Genomic DNA, 19,843 nt, shown 5'->3' with positions numbered 1-19,843 from the left:
GTTATTTATGCACAGATGCCTCTGTCATTTAAAAGGGGTTGTTAAAATTATATTTTAATAATAGAATGACAAAACATTCCTTCATCCTGTTAAAGTTGTATTTTAATAGTGGAATGACAAAACATTCCTTCAGCCTGCTTTATTTATTTTTGAATTAGCTCATAAGACAGAGCAGTGCTAACATTTGCAATTTTTGAGCTCACACACAGTAAAACTGGCTGTTATAATTGTAACTGAAGTTAGAGCCTTTGAAGAGGAATGCTTCTCTATTTTGTGATTATAAAAAAGGTCTTGTCTATTTTTTTTAAGATACTGCTATTTAGTATGTGTGGTATAACAGGTTCTCTCACAGGGGAGTCAGTCTTACAAATGGCCTTTCGTTCCTGTGATGAAGAATTACAAAGATGAGTTCTGATTAGCTGAAAAGGTTCCTGATAAAAACATTTTTTTTGTCTTCAAACAAAATGATCTCAAGAAATCTGATGCCCTGGTAATTTTAAGATGAAAAGACTTGCAGTAGAAATTCTTCATGGAACCAGGGAGTCAGATTTCCTGCATGGATTGCAACCATTCTCACCACCCTTTAGATTTTGAGTCATGGTTGTAACAATGTGCCCTGTATCAAATCAACTCACTGTTGCAATTTCATAATGAAATCCCTTCCTAAAGAGCTTAGGAGAAACCTAAACCCATTATTGACAGAAACAGTGTACAGTTTGTGCCAGATGGTTGCAGGAAATATTGATTAAAGCTGAACTATTAATCCAACTCAACCTTGGGTAAGTTAGCCCCATCTCCACTCCAACATGAAACCTTATGCTAATCCTGATATTGTCTGTAAGGTACTTTGCTCCCATTCATAACAGGATGGATTTGATGATATGTAAAGTTTTTTATTTATTTGGGATTTTTTTAAGTGCATGTCGTACTAGTGCCAATTAAACTTCCTTCTAGATCAGGTATAGTCCAAGCAGCAGCAGTACAAGTTTTCCCCGTCAATATGCTTTAATTCTAATCTAGAGAGACCACATTTATGAGTCAGAGGGAAACTCATTCTCCAGGTCTTTTCAATCCTTGATTTCTCTTTGCACAGAGAGACAATGAGTGCCAATTGTGATGGTGGCTTCTTTGAAGTGGATGCCTTCCCACCAAGAACTGCGTTGAGTCCAGAAGAATATGTCACCCAGGAAACAGGGTAGCCATTGATAACAGTGGCTTTTGGTCATTGTTGACCTTGGTTGTATTTGAACCACTGAAGGAAGGAATGAGAGCAGCAGAATAAGGACAATTGATTTCAAAAAAGCAGACTTTAACAAACTCAGAGAATTGGTAGGTAAGGTCCCATGAGAACAAGTTCTAAGGGAAAAAAGAGTTCAGGAGAGTTGACAGTTTCTTAAAGAGACTATATAAAAGGCAAAAATGCAAACTGTCCCGACGTGAAGGAAAGATTGGAAGAAGAGGAAGAGTCCAATATTGATCCATCAGGAGTTCTTTAATGACCTGAAAATCAAAAAGGATTCCTACCAAAAAGTGGAAACATGGATGAATTGCTAAGGAGGAGTACAAAAGAATAGCTCAAGAATATAGGGACAAAATCAGAAAGACTAAGGCATAAAATGAGTTAACCCTCAGAAGGAACATAAAAGGTAATAAGAAGAGGTTCTTTAAATACATTAGGAGCAAGAGAGAGACAAAGGGGAGTGTACTTAGCAGAAAAGGAGAGCTAATAAGTGATGACATCAAGAATGCTGAGGTGTTTAATATCTGGTTTGCTTCAGTCTTCTTCACTAAAAAGGTAAATTGTGGCCAGATGCTTAACACAATTAATATTAACAACAAGGGGAAAGGAGTGCAAGCCAAAATAGGGCAAGAGCAGGTTAAAGATCATTTAGCTAAGTTAGATGTATTCAAGGTGGCAGGACCTGCTGAAATTCATCCTAGGATATTTAAGGAACTAGCTGAAGCAATCTCAGAACCATTAGCAATTATCTTTGAGATCTCATGGAGGGCAGGTAAAGTCCTAGAGGACTGGAGAAGGGCAAACAGTATCAGTCTTTAAAAAGAGGAACAAAGAGGATCTGGGGAACTATAGACCAGTCAGCCTAACTTTGATACCTGGAGAAATACTGGAACAAATTATTAAACAATCAGTTTGTAAGTACCTAGAGGATAATAGGGTTATAAGAAATCGCCAGCATGGATTTGTCGAGAACAAATCATGCCAAACCAACCTATTTTCCTTCTTTGACAGGATTACAGGCTTAGTGGATGGGGGGAAGCCGTAGATGTGATGTATCTTGATTTGAGTATGGCTTTTGATACAGTTCCACATGATATTCTCATAAGCAAACTAGGGAAATGCAGACTAGATGAAATTACTATAAGATGGCTGCATAACTGGTTGAAGGAATTTACTCAAAAAGTAGTTATCAATGGTTCAGAGTCAGACTGGTAGGGCGTATCGAATAGTGCCCCGCAGAGATTGTCCCTGTGTCTGATACTGTTCAATAATTTCATTAATGACTTGGATTAGTGAAGTGGAGAGTATGCTGATAAAATTTGCAGATGACACCAAGCTGGGTGGGGTAGCAAGCACTTTGGATGAGATGATTGGAATTCAAAGTGACCTTGACAAATTGGAGAATTGGTCTGAAATCAACAATATGAAATTCAGTTGTATGTGCGAAGTACTTCACTTGGGAAGGAAAAATTGAATGAATGGCTACAAATGGGGAAAACTGGCTAGGCGGTAGTGCTGCTGAAAAGGGTATAGATTACTGTGGATCACAAACTGAGTATGAGTCAACAATATGGTGCACTTGTGAAAAAAGTTATCATCATTCAGAGGTGCATTAACAGGAGTGTCATGTAAGACACAGGAGGCGGTTGTCCCATTTTACTGAACGTTGGTGAGATCTCACCTGGAGTTCTGTGTTCAGTTCTGGGCACCACGTTTTAGGAAAGATGTGAACAAATTGGAGAGAGTGCAGTAGAGAGAAATAAAAATGATCAAAAGTTTAGAAAAACTGACATGAGAAAAGGTTAAAAAAAACTGGGCATGATTTAGTCTCTACAAAAACTGATAGTCTTCAAAATATTAAAGGCTGCTATAAAGAAGACTGTTATCAGTTGTTCTCCATGTTCACTGAAGGTAGGATAAGAAGTAATTGGCTTAATCTTCAGCAGGGGAGATTTAGGTTAGGTATTAGGAAAACCTTTCTAACTATAAGGATAGTTAAACTCTGGAATAGGCTTCCAAGGGAGGTTGTGGATTCCCCATAATTAAGTACATAAGAACGCCCATACTGGGTCAGACCAAGTATCCTGTCATCCAACAGTGGCCAATTCCAGGTGCCCTAGAGGGATTGGACAGAACAGGTAATCATCAAGTGATCCATCCCATCGTCCATTCCCAGCTTCTAGCAAACAGAGGCTAGGGACACCATCCCTGTTCATCCTGGCTAATAGCCATTGATGGACCTATCCTCCATGAACTTATCTAGTTCTTTTTTGGAGATCTTTAAGAACAGATTGAACGAACACCTGCCAGGGATGGTCTAGGTCTATTTGATCTTGCCTCAGTACAAGGGGCTGGATTTGATGACCTCTCAAGGTCCCTTCCAGCCCTACATTTATAATCTATTAAGAATCTGTAATATTATATTCAGAAATCTTGCATTCCTTATTTGGCTTGTTCTGTCTAATAGATGTCCTTGTCCACTTGCAATTTGTTTTCTCCTCCTCTGCCTGACACTGGTAGACTTAGCATGTCAGCTTGTGGCTTGTTCTTTTAACTGAAAACAAGAAAAACCTTTTGTAAACTGCTGATGGTTTTCTTCTTTTAGGTTCTATGCAAGTGATGAATAAGACGAGGCGGATCATGGAACAGGGAGGTGCTCACTTCATCAATGCCTTTGTGACAACCCCAATGTGCTGCCCATCCCGCTCCTCTATTCTCACGGGAAAATATGTTCACAACCACAACACCTACACTAACAATGAGAACTGCTCCTCTCCATCGTGGCAAGCTCAGCATGAAATACGCACATTTGCAATATACCTGAATAACACAGGATACAGGACAGGTAAGACCCATGCACCAAACCATCTCTCCAGCTGCTGACTTGTGAACACACAAAAAAAAAAAAACCAGGCACAGACCTCGCATCAAATAGAAAATCCAGTGTCCTATCTCCTAGTTTATTCTTGTAAAGTGCCACAGGAGCAGCATATCTTGTTGGCACAGAACTGAACCCAGGGCATGACATACCACATACAGCACTTTCATACTGTGCTGGTAAATTATACTTTGATGCTCCTAAGGTGGATAAGGCAGAACCTTCAGTGAAGAGGAAAGAAACTGGGAGAGCGCCAGGGCCTAGATGGAGAGAAGAAGGAGTTCCTCTTAAAACAGATAAATTAGTTTAGTAAGACTAGGGAAAGAAGAGAAGAAACATCACCCTGGTCAGTGTGTGTGTGTGTGGGGGGGGGGGGGGGGGGTTGGGTGGGCTGGGGTGGGGTGATTGGTTACTATGGAGATGATTTCCCAAATAGAGGATTAAGAGAAAAAATTGATCTGAGGAATAGGTAGCAGATGAACTCTTGAGAAACAAAAGATCCTGTTTGCATGCAAATGCCTCTGAGTAATAGAGTCTAGGAAGAGGAATTCAAAACATATGAGATGCTGCCTCAAGCCCATTTCTTTCTGGTGTCCACAAACCCTGCAGTGCAAGACCTTGCCCATTACTTTGAGTTTACTAGCACTGAGCTGCTCATTAGCACCTTGTAGGTCAGGAAGCATTTCATACAAAACCCTAGGCCTGCATACATTAACAAAGCTCTTTGGGGTAGGGACTGTCATTTGCCGTATGTTTGTACAGTACCTAGCACAGGAGATTCTTGATCTGATTGACGCTGCTAGGCACTTCTGCAATATTAATGTTAAATAGTAGCCATAATATTTTCTTCGGTGCTCAGACAGCAAGGAGTGGTCTTCAAACAAACTGGGTATTTCCTTGCTTTGTTTTGCTCAGATAAAGGCTTGAATTAGTCTTGAAAGTGAGGAAATGTGGCTGCCTAATTACTTGATAGAATTTCCTTTCATTTATCACTCCTGGTATTAACATCTATGGCCCTACAAAATGCACATGATGCTGAGGTCATGTTTTCCTCTTTATAATGCATTTGTCCTTTGTTGCTATTTGATCGTTGTAATTGTTGTTGTAATATTCAATGTCCAAATTATAAACACTTGCTGTTCTTATTGACTTCAGTAAGAGTCACAGATGTTCATCTCTCAGGATTTGGACTCAAAGTTAAATAGGAAGTTCAAGTAAAAATAGTCAGTTTTAATATATAATAAACCTAGACAAAATTTTCAACCTGTCCCAGTTTCAAGCTGTCCCCTGGTACAAGCCAAATGTATTGTCACATCTGTTGATGTGCAAAACATACCACTTTTGTGAATGTAAATAGAAGAACTGTGTGACTGACTTTCTGGTATGAATGAAATCCCCATTCATACAGACGAATGCAGGGTTTTGTTCATAGAAGCAAATTTGACGGTGGACACTAACGAAGGCTGGCTGAAGCTCTAGACCATGCTGTTCATTTATGATTCCTGGCTTCAATTTACTGATAAAGAGGGTGTATCTGCTGTGTGGCAGTGCATTTTACCTGCTTCTTCCAGAGAACTTATCAGATTTACCTTCTTCACTAACTCCATCTCAAGGATTCACATTTTAGAAGATTTGCTATCACACTCATTATCTCACATTTCAAACAAAAGCTGGTTAGGAGGGTATTTTCAGCTGTGACAAGTAACATTTCACTGCTGAAATGTGAGGTCCTCTTTGAAAATGGCTGCAGCTCTGAACAAAGCCTCTGATTCAGGAAAGGCTCCCTATTAAAGAAACTATGTAAGCATATGCATAAATCTCATTGAAGTCAAGACAGTGACACTGATTTTCTCTGAGACTATATGTGGTTTCATTTCATGTTAGTCTTTTTATTTGAGGGGGGGCCATGAGGTCTCCTACATTCACTTTCAAATGGAGAGATTTGAAACTTTAAGGGGGAGGTTTTATTTTAAATCTTTCTTTCTTTATTTTGTTCCTTTTAGCTCCCAGTCCAGTTACTTTCTCTCTCTTCTTTGTCATTTCTTCCCTCCTTTCTCTTGGTAACCCTCTTCTCTCCTTTACCTTCCTTTGTTTCCCTGCCTCTCCCCTTTTCCACCTCCCTAGTTTCTGTATTTGTTTGACTTTGGCTCTTCTCATTGTGGTTTCAGAGTCCGTCCCTGCATTATGTCCCTGTTGTAGACTAGGATTCTCACCATTCTGTGGGATCTTCCTACCTGTTCTCTTACCTGCACTGTGGTATTTTGTAGTGGCAATGGAAGCAGTGGTTTGGAATTGTTCAGACTCATGCAGTTCCAGCCAGATTTGTGCAGCTGCTGCTGACACCCCTGGAACAGTGCCACTTAAGTGCAGGCAGGCGAACCAACATGACGCAGGATTCTCCCACACTTGATGGAGTGGAAAAAGTGTAGGTGGGCAAGGGAACAGCATGATAATCCCACAATCACTTCCTGAAGTTTAGTCTCTGTTTGTAGTTTTTAAACTCTCTACCAGTCTATCATATTTATAGAGCACCAATCAACATTGCTTGAGCACCATAAACAAGACAGTGAAATCCAGGCAGTATTGAAGTCAATGTGGGTTTTGTAACTGAATTCAGCAGAGGTAGGTTTCACCCAGAGTGCATAAGATTCAGGACTGAGCTGTGGTTTCACCCTTCTGTGGATCAGTTAAAATAAGCACTGGGATGGTACAGAGCTTGGCTTTTCCTTTCCTTCTGCCACCAAGCCTGTAGCAACTGAGAGTATATATGCGTTTCATCATGAGCATTAATTTGGCTTGCAGTCTGGAAAATGCTGGTGTCGTGAGGGGTAACTATAAAGGCTGCCTTGTTCTGTTGGTGCATCTCACCCATGCAGCCAGTGAGTTCCTGCTCTCTGTACATCAAACAGTCCAACTCAAGAGCTTCTCATATCATTGCCTTATTACACATTGTGGGAAACTATACAGGAAGGACAATTTCGGTAAACACATTAAGTCAGTTGAAGATTCATTTGTGGAAAAGCATGATGAAAGCTCTGATGCCTGAATCATCATGATGTGAAATAGTGGGCACTGAGGCTCAGACTCTGAGGAGGAGACGTCTAGAATGGAGGGAAAACAAAGAGATCTTGTGATAAACATTTCTGAGTGTCTGAGAATTGACTGCCAAAGATTCCGTGTATAAACATTTACAGAAGGAAGGTTCTGTTTTCCATGGATACACACAGCTTTTGTAAGGAAGCAGCACTTAAAATGCAGGATACACTATTGTGAAGGTATTTTTTTCCTAGTAACAGATACCAAGATATTTGATTGTAACACTAACCTACACTTTTTCCATAGACATTAATGAGAAAAGTTTCTTTTTTTTTCTTTTTTTTTTTTTTTTCTTTTTTTGGTTGTCTTACGGATTAGGTCTTAAAATTGGTGACGCATTCCAGAATATTATAGGTTTTTTCAGTCTCTTCTACAGTCAGGAAATGAAAAGGCTTTTGTGTACCTAATTAAATTCAGCTCTGGTGAAAGTGAATATTGGCTTCAATGAGGCTTCAGAGGAAGTTATGTTCACTTACATCAGCACTTAACTCGGACCAAATTGCAGCAGGTGCAACACATTTATGTATATATGGGCCAGATTAGGTCATCCTCACTCATGTTGAATAGTAACCTACTGCAGGTATAACCCAGTGTTTTAAGCAGGGCTATTCACACAATAAAAGGCATTTTGAGTTAGGATGGCAGAATCTGGCCTCATGACATTAGGCTCATACTTGAATTATACAAAAAAATTAATAAATACCAGTTTACACCATTCATTTTTTATGAACTGAGAGAAATATCATTATAGGAGGCCTAGCTCTGCTATTATTTGAGGTTTCCTGGGAATAAAAGTAATAATCATACTTAGCACTTTCGCAGGCCTTTACAATAATTAACTAATTAATTCATTAAAATTCAGTCAGTGTTCCATTTCCTCCCGTTAGTATTAGACTAAACACATATAGTAGCTGACTGCATTCAAATAATTATTTTTCTGCATCAGTGTCTGAGGCTTTGACATTTCAGAATAACTTTAATATAAATTTAATTCTAAGAAATAGGAGAAATGCTATTGGTAAATGTTTATTAAAGGAGGAATGAACCCAGAAAAGATGTGATTGGATTATAATGTTCAAATACATGGCAAGGGCAAAATTCTCAGATTCTCAGCTTTTCCCTGCAGCATCCTGCTGTCCACTGTTGTTTAGTTATTACTTCTATTATAGTAATACTTGGAGACCCCAACTGAGATTGTACAGTGCCTGGCACAATGGGGTCACAAATGCATAGTAGGAGCTAGCCTGTGCCCTGGGAGCTTATAGACAAGACAGACAAAGTTGGGAGGAAAAACAGATATCATGGTCACAAAGAAGGTCACTGGCAAAGCTGAGAACAGAAGCAAGGTTTTCTAGCTTGCAGTCTGGTGCCCTAGCCACTAGACCAGGGATGGGCAAACTACAGCCCGTGGGTCGGATCCGGCCCATCATGGCTTTGGATCAGGCCCTTGGGATTGCCCGCCGTGGGCCATGCAGCGTTCTGCAGAAGCGGCCGGCACCACTTCTCTGCGGCTCCCGGGCTGAGGGGCAGAGGGCTCCGTATGTTGCCCATGCCTCCAGGCACCGCCGCCTGCAGCTCGCATTGGCCAGGAACGGGAAACCATGGCCAATGGGAGCTTCGGGGGAGGTACCTGGAGGCACAGCAAGGGCATCACATGCAGAGCCCTCCGCCCCCCCATCCCCTAGGGGCCACACTGCTTCCTGGAGCAGCGCAGGACTGAGGGCAGAGCAGGCATGCAGGGAGCCTGTGCTGACCCTGGTGCACACTGCTGCCACCCCAGAGCCGCTTTAGATAAGCGGCGCCAGGCTGGAGCCCGAAGTCCTGCTGCACCCCACTCTCCAGCTTTCTGCCTGCACCTTGCACCCCTCCTGCACCCCAACCCCTTGCCCTGGGCTCCCTCATACACCCCACACCCCTTCTCTGCCCAAATCCCTTGCCCTGAGCCCCTTTCTGCACACCGCATCCCCTCCCACACTCCCTCACGCACCCCAACCCCCTGCCCCGGCCTTGCATACAATTTCCCCACCCAGATGTGGCCCTTGGCCCAAAAAGTTTGCCCACCCCTGCAGTAGACCGTGCTTCCTCCCACTGGGAGTTCTATTTATGTCGGGATAGAATGTATCCCAACTCAGATAACCCCTTGAACACAGGAAAGCAGATTTTTGTACTGGATGAGGAACTTGGAGTAAGATTTTCAATAGTGCCTTAGTCACTTAGGTGCCTAAATTCCATTCTCAGAAGTGACTTAGGCACTTAAGTTCCTAAGTCCATTGACTTTCAATGACTTTCAATGCCTGTTGGCCTAAGTCACATTACTCTCTGTTTTGAAACATCCTAGCAGGGACTGTCAGACCAATAATACCCTATCTGTAAACTGTTTTGGAGACCTCTATGCTTGAAAATAACCTGAATGAAGGATTTTTGCATATAAAATTTACTATGGTAGCAGTTACTGCAGGGAGCAACCGGGTGCCATGTTAAAAGAAACAGAAGTAAAGGGTAGATCTATAGCCCATAATCCACTTCCTCTAACACATTATCTTCTCTGGCAGGCAGGGCCTGTAGCAATGCAGTATAGGGAGATGGAATGCGCTCCAGAAATTAGAACAAAATCTTCAGGGAACAGGCTCTTGGATTTCTGGTCTTTTGTGTTTTGGAGTCAGGAGAGTAGCTCCAACTCTCACCTCATGTAGCTGACTGGTGCTGAATCTGGCCTCTGCATGCATGTACCTCCTCCACAGTGTATATCGACAGGGCTCTGAGCATTTGTAACTTACTATGTAGATGTACTTTGAGCTCTTATAGAATTAAGAGGGAACATGCTATCTGGAACTCTGTTTCCCTGGTTCCTCCCCCTGACTGAACAGCCGAACCAGAGCTGGACTTCATGCAGAGGCTGCAGAAATGAGAGGCGTCTGTACACTAGAGAGGATTCCACTGCATAGCTACTGTGATAAACTCAGGACAGACAGCTACAAGGGAGGGGTAGGAATCAGTCCCAGAGGGTTAAAAGGCCCTCCTCCTTATCAACTGAGAGGCAACTACAGGTCAATCAGGTTCACCTGAGAAAGGGTTACCAAGGTAGCAATTAGAATCAGCTGAGGGGGAGCTACCTGAGGTTAATTACTATCAGCTGATTCCACCTTAGGGCTGCCTGAGACCTTTTTAAACCCTTCCCTAGGAGGAAGGAGAGGGGAGAGCAGAGAGAGAGAAGGAGCCCTGCTGCCGGAGTATAGGAGCAGCAAGACAGCGAGCCTCACCAGGAGAGACAGTACTCTCTCCCACAAGAGAGTAACAATACTCTAAATAGGACTGATGGAGATACGGGGAGCAGACTTCCCCTGTGTCCCAAGGGTGACTGCATTACCCAAGCCTGTCTCACTAGGGCTAAAAAGCAGCAGAGGCTGGGGAACTGAGAAGATGCCTTACCACACTACCTATCCCCTCAGGCTACCTACTTATTCTACAGGTTTCCCTAAGCATTCTGTAGACAAGAGGAGCATATGCCCGTCTATAAATATCTTCCTAACTTAGATCACAGTGTAGTCCAGGGTCCAACAACGCTTTCCTCTGTACCTGACATGAATACATCCATGGCTGTAGAAGTAAACCAAAGAAAGTATCTGTGGTTTCCTTTTGCCCAGCCACATATCGCTGGAACCCCTCCCTTTCCCTTTTGCCTGACTGTATCTGTTTTCAGCATTAGATATTTTAGATTGTCAGAAACACCTCCTCTTTTTTCCAGTAATTTACTCTTACGATAGGATGCCAATTCTATCATTTAAAGTATAATGGCTTTGTCATATTGATTTATCATTTCTGCCAAGTAGCAGTTTTTAGTGTGGTATTTCTTAAAAATAGGATTCTTATCTCATAGTCTTCAAACAGTAAAAATCTAAATAGAATATTTGCACATTATCAAAATGCTTTCAAAATCCATGTTACATCATTTAGAACCACAATATTTACAGATTGAAAAGACCTATCAGACGGTTGGGTCTGCCTATTTTAAAGGGTAGCATATAGTTTCCTAACACAACATGCATCAGATATTAGGCAGGATCTTAGCCAAAAGTCTGAGAAGAGATTTTCCCCATGTTGTCTAGGATCTCCGTCTATCTAGGCATGTATTCCACCATCCTCATTATAACTGAGTACTTCCTTTCTGATGGTATTCTCCATAACTCTATCTTTTGCAGAACTCTCATTCAGCTTTTCAAAATCATGTTGAGGCACAACTTCTCTAAGACACCCTTATTTTTTATGACCGCAGAGGCTAATCCACAGAGTGGTAAGGTTACAATCAAACTCCAGGCAACAACTCTAATGCAGCTTAAGTTTGCTTTCCTAAGTGCTCAGGCGTATTGTATGTTGCCCATACTGTTTACAGACTCATCCAGCGTAGCAGCAACAATGCATGGTTTGGTAGGTAGTGGGAAAGCTTGGCTTGTTGTATCCAGCTCAAAGACAAAGCAATAGATTTTGTGAAATCTCTTAGTGGAACAGTCTAGCAGAACAGAACATGGTAACTGCTCTGACAAGCAACTGCCTGCATCCATAAGCCTTTACGGAAAGGACATTCTGGAGGCAGAAGGGCAAGCTGTGTTGAATTGTAACTCCTTACTTATGTATAAGGGGAAGGAAGGTGGATAGGGTGCTAGTCTGGGGCAGAGGAGACCCAAGTTCAGTTCCCAGCTTCCTGTGGGATCTTGGGCAAGTCACTTAGTCTTTCTGTTTTACAGATGGGGAGCTGAGGCATAGAGATAATAGCACCATCTTAGCTTGCAGGGGTGCTGTGAGGCGAAACACATTCAAGATTCTGAGGTGCTCAGATGTTATGGGAAGCGGGGAGATTAGTACCCAAGATATAGTTGGATGCATCATAAGGGACATATAGGTTATGAAAGTCCTGTTATGAAAGTCCTGGGGCTGTTATATCTTACAAAGGTCATTGAAGAAAAGATGGGAAAAGTGAATTAGGTGAACATATGGAAAATAATCTATCTGTAGAATTTTACTGTTCTTCTGTCTGGAGGAAATTTAGTAGAAAGGAATTTGGTTGTCAGGGTGGGAATTTTCTCTTAATTGGGTCCAATAAGGCTATATTGTGTCCTTTGCATATTTATTTATCAGCCAGTGTTTTTCTAGTGCTTCTTCCAAGTTTACTGCTAAGTGGAAGAAAACAGATTCTGTTTCAAGGGGACAGACATTTCTTTTTACACAACATAATCTAATACCTTCCCAGAGTTTGGCAGTCGGGGGCTTTCTCAAATTCTGTGGACAAACTGACCTTGAATGAAATTCTCTTAAGGGTATGTCTGCACTTAAAACAGCAGAACAGCTGCAAATGCGCCACTGTAGCACTTCAGTGTAGACACTCACTGCAGGGAGGGTCTTTCCTATTGCTATGCCAGTCCACCTCCACAAGAGGTAGTAGCTAGTTTGAGAGAAGAATTCTTGACCTAGCACTGTCTACACTCGGGATTAGGTCAGGATAGCGACGTGTCTCATAGATGTGGATTTTTTTCACACCCCTGAGAGATGTAGCTATGCCAATGTAAGTTTTCAGTGTAGACCAGTCCTAGGTTTGGAGTTGACCAAAATAAATTGGTGCAGACTCTGTCACCAATAAAGGTTCAACATAAACAAGATAAACCTTGGATTATCTTGCTCCTTATTACAAAAGTCTATCCATCCAGTACTGGGCAGGTTTATGATATTTTTTACATGAAAGAGGAAATGTTACATTTGTATACTAGAGGATAAATCCTAAGAATGTGATTCTTTTTGGGCTTGGTAGTAATGCCATGTGGTTAGTTTGTAATGTACTATACTTCTAGGAGTTTGGGGGGCTTTGTTGCTTTTTGGGGGGACGGGGAGCATTCTGGGAAAGTAGCAAACTAGAATAGTCACAGCAGGCCGTCGAGATCTGTAAAGGTTTGAGTGGCAGGGCATTGAGAATATGGCTGATAGGGCTTTTCTCCATTCAGCGCTTGCTGGCTTATTTCAGGAAAAGGGGTCTGGGCCTTATAACAGTAGACTTGCTCCATTTACGTGAATAGTCCTATTGGTTTTAATGGGAGCACGCTCTGGCCCATTGTTTCCATTGGGATTACTTACCTGAGAAAGCAGCAAAGAATCCTGTGGCACCTTATAGACTAACAGACATTTTGGAGCATGAGCTTTCGTGGGTGAATACCCACTTCCTCAGATGCATGTAGTGGAAATTTCCAGGGGCAGGTATATCTATGCAGGCAAGCTAGAGATAATGAGGTAGTTCAATCAGGGAGGATGAGGCCCTGTTCTAGCAGTTGAAGTGTGAAAACCAAGGGAGGAGAAACTGTTTCTGTAGCTGGCAAGCCATTCACGGTCTTTGTTTAATCCTGAGCTGATGATGTCAAATTTGCAGATGAACTGAAGCTCAGCAGTTTCTCTTTGGAGTCTGGTCCTGAAGTTTTTTTGCTGCAGGATGGCCAGCTTAAGGTCTGCTATAGTGTGGCCAGGGAAGTTGAAGTGTTCTCCTACAGGTTTTTGTATATTGCCATTTCTGATATCTGATTTGTGTCCATTTATCCTTTTCCGTAGAGACTGTCCAGTTTGGCCGTTGTACATAGCAGAGGGGCATTGCTGGCATATGATGGCGTATATTACGTTGGTGGACGTGCAGGTGAATGAACCAGTGATGGTGTGGCTGATCTGGTTAGGTCCTGTGATGGTGTCGCTGGTGTAGATATGTGGGCAGAGTTGGCATCGAGGTTTGTTGCATGGATTGGTTCCTGAGCTAGAGTTACTATGGTGCGGTGTGCAGTTACTGGTGAGAATATGTTTCAGGTTAGCAGGTTGTCTGTGGGCGAGGACTGGCCTGCTACCCGAGGACTGTGAAAGTGTCCAGGATGGGTTGTAGATCCCTGATCATGCGTTGGAGGGGTTTTAGCTGGGGACATGTACTCCTCTTGCAGTAGGAGGCTTCTGGGTACATGTCTGGCTCTGTTGATCTGTTTCCTTATTTCCTCGTGCGAGTATTGTAGTTTTGAGAATGCTTGGTGGAGATTTTGTAGGTGTTGGTCTCTGAGGAGTTAGAGCAGATGCGGTTGTACCTCAGTGCTTGGCTGTAGACAATGGATCATGTGATGTGCCCGGGATGGAAGCTGGAGGCATGAAGGTAGGCATAGCGATCGGTAGGTTTTCGGTATAGGGTGGTGTTAATGTGACCATCACTTATTTGCACCGTGGTGTCTAGGAAGTGGACCTCCCGTGTAGATTGGTCCAGGCTGAGGTTGATGGTGGGGTGGAAGCTGTTGAAATCGTGGTGGAATTTTTCCAGAGTCTCCTTCCCATGGGTCCAGATGATGAAGATGTCATCAATGTAGTGTAGGTAGAGAAGGGGCGTGAGTGGACGAGAGCTGAGGAAGCGTTGTTCCAGGTCGGCCATAAACATATTGGCATATTGCGGGTGCCTGAGAAAGACAAGCAGGAGTTGACTTATTATCTACATTCTGCTGTTTTAATTCCTTGTTGTCCACTTCCAAATATTTTGGTTAAATTTTTCTGTTTTAATTGACTCCACTCTCCCCCCCTCCCCCCGCATCAGCCAGCCTGAGCCAGTAAATAAACATTGGGACTGAGCCTTGGCTGCAGCTGAGGAACGTGCATTACAGACTCAGGAGAGTGCACAAAGATATTGTAACACATACCTTTGTGTTCCCCAAGGTGTGTACCAGACCCATCCCCTGGCATAAATTAGAGCAGTCTAGAGGCTGCTGTAATTGCACTGGCTGCTGATGGCCCACCAGGGCTTTTAGGGCAACCAGGAATCAGCGGATCATCAGGATATCCTTTTTCACTCCAGCCCCAAATTCTAAATCAACTTCTGGGAGATGGGGGTGGGTATGAACCCAGCCCCCTACTCCAGCTCTGTGCCATTAGAGGTTTCCCTACAGTGATGGGCGGGCTACACAATCTTTAGGGCAGCTTTCTGCCGACAGCATTCTGTAATGCAGAGGAAAATCTGGGCTATCATGTGCAACAGACTTTTTAAAGAATGCACCTAATACTTCTTTCTTTAATCCTAGCTGACTATTACGTTCCTCGAAGATTTCATCATTTTCAAGGACTGTGTGGCAGATGCACTAAATCTTTGATTTCCAGCAAACATTTCATGGTTTTTAAAAAAAATCTCTATGAGCCAAATTGTGCCTTTGCTTATAACCAAGAATCAATGGAGTTGGTTAGGGTTTGAAGACAAAATGTGGCCTTAAGTTCTCCTTTTCATCTTTCAAAAAGGATTTTGTGTATAAGAACCTATTGTATTTTTTCTATGGCTCGTAATATTTATAACCGTTACTGAGCTAATAATACTAATAGCAGATATTTTAACTTTTTGCAGCAGAGCTACAATTCCTATTATTGCTAAATGCTAAGGGCCAGATTTTCAACTGGTCAGTTCAATACAATTGGGGATAGATTTTCAGAAGAGCTCAGTTCCCATTTAGGCACCTAATCAGAGGCCAGATCTTCAGTAGAGATCAGCACCAAATGTGCTGAGGTCTTTTGAAAATCTGGCCTTTTATTTTCATGCCTGACAGAGCTGAATTCTTCTGAAAAACTGTCCCTGGGGGACAGATTTTATACTGACTACCGTTGGAGTAAATGGCCACATTCTTAACTCAGATCTATCAGTGTTACACCACTTTAAATCCATTGAGTTTGTTGGAGTTGATCCTAGAGTACGCTACCAGTGTGTGTGTGCAGAATTTGGCCTGATGTAAGTACTGAACTTGACCTTGAGAGTTTATGCTTATTACTAGTACATATAAATACCCTGCCTTGCTGAAAACTCTCTGTTACACATGATTTTATCTGAAAGCCTTTTACAGAGCAAGAAAGTGTTACAAAATAATTTTGGCTAGATACGTAATAGGAATCAGAGCAGAAATGCTGCTTTTCCATTCAGAACTGAATAGCTGCAAATTTTAGCTCAAACACTTGACCTGGAAAAATCAAACAGAAATGGAGCAACTCAGAGGAATGAACAAACCCATATGGAAAACTTTCAGATTGGCAGCTAAAAACCTTAACAAATGATTGGAAAGATGGCTGCTAAAATATATATCAAAGTGAATGCAAAGTTCTACAAAGTACTTGACACATGATATCTGATTTGGAATGTAGAAGGTTAATGGTTATGGCACAGAGGTTTAAGGTTAAAGTCACTGCAGGTGTGTGCAGTTTAACAGGGTGTTAACTAGGTAGCAGGTAGATATAAATAAGTAGCACAGGGGGTATATAAAGAGTTTTGAAGGGAAGAAGTAATAGTATAAACTCTTAACTCTTGTACCTCATAATAGGGAGAAGCCTGACTTTGCTTTTCTGAGCTTCAATCTTTATTGCACTATTTTGTTAACAAAATTATTTAGAAATATAAATCTGTATGCTTAAATTTGGTAATCATGTAAATTAAATTTGAGATGAGAGAGACCTATTAGGCTTTCTAGCTCATCCAACCCAGGGCAAGAATGCTCCTTATAATATATTTTTCTAGTGTTTAACCCCAGTGTAGGCTTAAATATCATAAGAGATTTAGCTTCCACTGCTTCTCATGGGAGAAACTATTCCATAACGTAACATATCACTGACAGGAAGTTGTTAATGATATTCCACCTGTGCTTTTCTTTCTTAATTTTATCCTGTTACCTATTTTAAAGGAACATAAGCACTCTGATTTTATTGTTAAGATGAAGTGCATAAAGATTCTTCATCTCTTTTTAACAAAAACATATCTAAATAAAAAAAACTGATTATATAGCACTGACTATGACTTGAACTCCATTGTCAAGGCGAGTGAATGAAGAGCAATAACTCTGGCCTTGATTCTGTCTCTCACCAATTTTACATTCGTGAAACTCCACCGACATCTGCAGAATTACTCCCAATCTAAACTGGAGTAAGTGAGATTAGACTCAGGCCTGCTCTACACTACACGTTTAAACCGATTTTAGCAGCGTTAAACCAATTTAATGCTGTACCCGTCCACACTACGAGGCCCTTTATATCGATATAAAGGGCTCTTTAAATCGGTTTCTGTACTCCTCCCCAATGAGAGGAGTGTAGCGCTAAAATCGGTATTACCATATCAGATTAGGGTTAGTGTGGCTGTAAATCGACGGTATTGGCCTCCGGGCGGTATCCCACAGTGCACCACTGTGACTGCTCTGTACAGCAATCTGAACTCAGATGCAGTGGCCAGGTAAACAGGAAAAGCACCGCGAACTTTTGAATTTCATTTCCTGTTTGCCCAGCGTGGAGCTCTGCTCAGCATTGGTGGTGATTTAATCCCAAATCCAAAAAGAGCTCCAGCATGGACCATACAGGAGATACTGGATCTGATCGCTGTATGGGGAGACAAATCTGTTCTATCAGAGCTCCGTTACAGAAGACGAAATGCCAAAGCATTTGAAAAAAATCTCCGGGCTACACAGTGCTGCGTGACAAGTGTACTGTAAAGCCAAAGAATCAAATGGACGCTCATGGAGGGAGGGAGAGGGGACTGAGGACTCCAGCTGTCCCGCAGTCCACAGCAGTCTCCGAAAAGTATTTGCGTTCTTGGCTGAGCTCCCAGTGCCTGTAGGTTCAAACACATTGGCCGGCGTGGTTCAGGGTATAGCTCGTCAATGTACCCTGTCCCCCCCCCCCCACGAAAGAAAAGGGAAAAAAATCGTTTCTTGACTTTTTTTAATGTCACCCTATGTGTACTGAATGCTGCTGGTAGACGCAATGCTGCAGCAGTGAAGAGCAGTATCCGTTCCTCTTCCCTCCCCGGTGGCAGACGGTACAATATGCTTGATAGCTGCTGAACACCCCTGGCTGGCCTCAGGTGAGGCCGGCCGGGGGGGGGCGCCTGGGTAAAAATAGGAATAATTCCTGGTCATTCCCAGTAGATGGTACAGAACGGCTGGTAACCGTCTTCATCATAGCAACTGGGGGCTGAACTTCAATTAGCCCCCTCCCTTTCATGTGTAAAGAAAAGATTCTGTACTGCCTGGACTATCATAGCAGTGGGATGCTGGGCTCCTCTCCCCCACACCGCTTAATGTCCTGCCTGGACTGTCATAGCAGCAGGATGCTGGGCTCCTCTCCCCCACAACGCTTAATGTCCTGCCTGGACTATCATAGCAGCTGGAGGCTGCCTCCCCCTCATTTTATCTCACTAACAAGTCACTGTTTCTTATTCCTGCATTCTTTATAACTTCATGACACAAATGGGGGGGACGCTGCCACAGTAGCCCAGGAAGGTTGGGGAGGAGGGAAGCAACGGTTGGGGTTGTTGCAGGGGCAACCCCCATGAATAGCATGCAGCTCATCATTTCTGTGGGAGCTGACATGGAACAGCTGTGCTCTCTGGTTCTCTGATACACTGGTTCTCTAGTACACTTGCCCCATATTCTAGGCAGGACTGACTCTATTTTTAGATACCATAAAGGAGAGATTGACTCAGGGAGTCATTCCCATTTTTGCCTTTGCGCCCCCAGCCGACCTCAGCCAGGGGCACTCATGAGAGCAGCAGACGGTACAGAACGACAGATAGCCGTCATCTCATTGCCAATTTACAATGGCAGCAGACGGTACAGAACAACTGATAACCGTCCCTGCTATCATGCAAAAACAAATGAATGCTGCTGTGTAGCACTGCAGTATCGCCTCTGTCAGTGGCATCCAGTACACACATGGTGACAGTAAAAAAAAAGCTGAATGGGCTCCATGGTTGCCGTGCTATGGCGTCTGCCAGGGCAATCCAGGGAAAAAGGGCACGAAATGATTGTCTGCCGTTGGTTTCCCGGAGGAAGGAATGAATGATGACATTTACCCAGAACCACCCGCGACAATGATTTTTGCCCCATCAGGCACTGGGATCTCAACCCAGAATTCCAAGGGGCGGGGGAGACTGCGGGAACTATAGGATAGCTACAGAATAGCTACCCACAGTGCAACGCTCCGGAAATCGACGCTAGCTTCGGACCATGGACGCACACCACCGAATTAATGTGCTTAGTGTGGCCGCGTGCACTCTGCTTTATACAAGCTGTTTTACAAAACCGGTTTATGTAAAATCAGAATAATCCCATTGTGTAGACGTACCCTCAGTCCCTCTATCCTTAACTTCCAGTGTTCGGCCTTGGCATCGCAGCCCAGGTGAGATGAAATGAGAGGAATGATTTTCCTCATCATTTTAATGATCCAGCTAGGAACAGTCTCTTAATTTCCATTTGAATTTAGATCCATGGAAAGATATTTGAATATCGTTTCTGTTACATTTCATTTTTTGGAAATTTATCCTTAAAATATAAAATATAAAAATGATCATAAAAAGCCTGTAAGGATGGGTAGGGAGGAGTGTTGACTTGAAAGTTTGCCATGGTCATAAATGTACTCTTTTAGACCATTTTCAAACTGAGAAGTCTGTTCTTTTGGTTTTGCTCTGTAGATTGCGTGTTGTCAGGCCAGATTCACTTTTTAAACCATGAATTTGAGGACCTAATATATTTATAAATTACATTGTTATCAAAAGAAATCTTTGTATCAATCCGTAACATGCAGCAAATTATTACATGCTCTGTTCTTGTTTTTTATCC

The 19,843-nt window shown here is 42.6% G+C and overlaps 1 protein-coding gene across 4 annotated transcripts in view; it reads left to right on the top strand.

Annotated features, from left to right (window-relative positions):
* SULF2 (sulfatase 2) overlaps positions 1-19,843 on the top strand; it is a 247,662-nt gene that overhangs the window by 160,534 nt on the left and 67,285 nt on the right. For all 4 annotated transcript variants that reach the window (XM_050917299.1, XM_050917298.1, XM_050917300.1 and 1 more), the window contains one exon: positions 3,846-4,085. In XM_050917299.1, the coding sequence (XP_050773256.1) occupies positions 3,846-4,085 (240 nt within the window). The remainder of the gene's footprint in view (positions 1-3,845; positions 4,086-19,843) is intronic.

The sequence above is a fragment of the Gopherus flavomarginatus genome, chromosome 11 (genome assembly GCF_025201925.1).
Source record: "Gopherus flavomarginatus isolate rGopFla2 chromosome 11, rGopFla2.mat.asm, whole genome shotgun sequence".
NCBI lineage: Eukaryota > Metazoa > Chordata > Testudines > Testudinidae > Gopherus > Gopherus flavomarginatus.
Note: the sequence above shows the minus strand (reverse complement) of the source record. Positions and strands in the feature narration are given on the sequence as shown.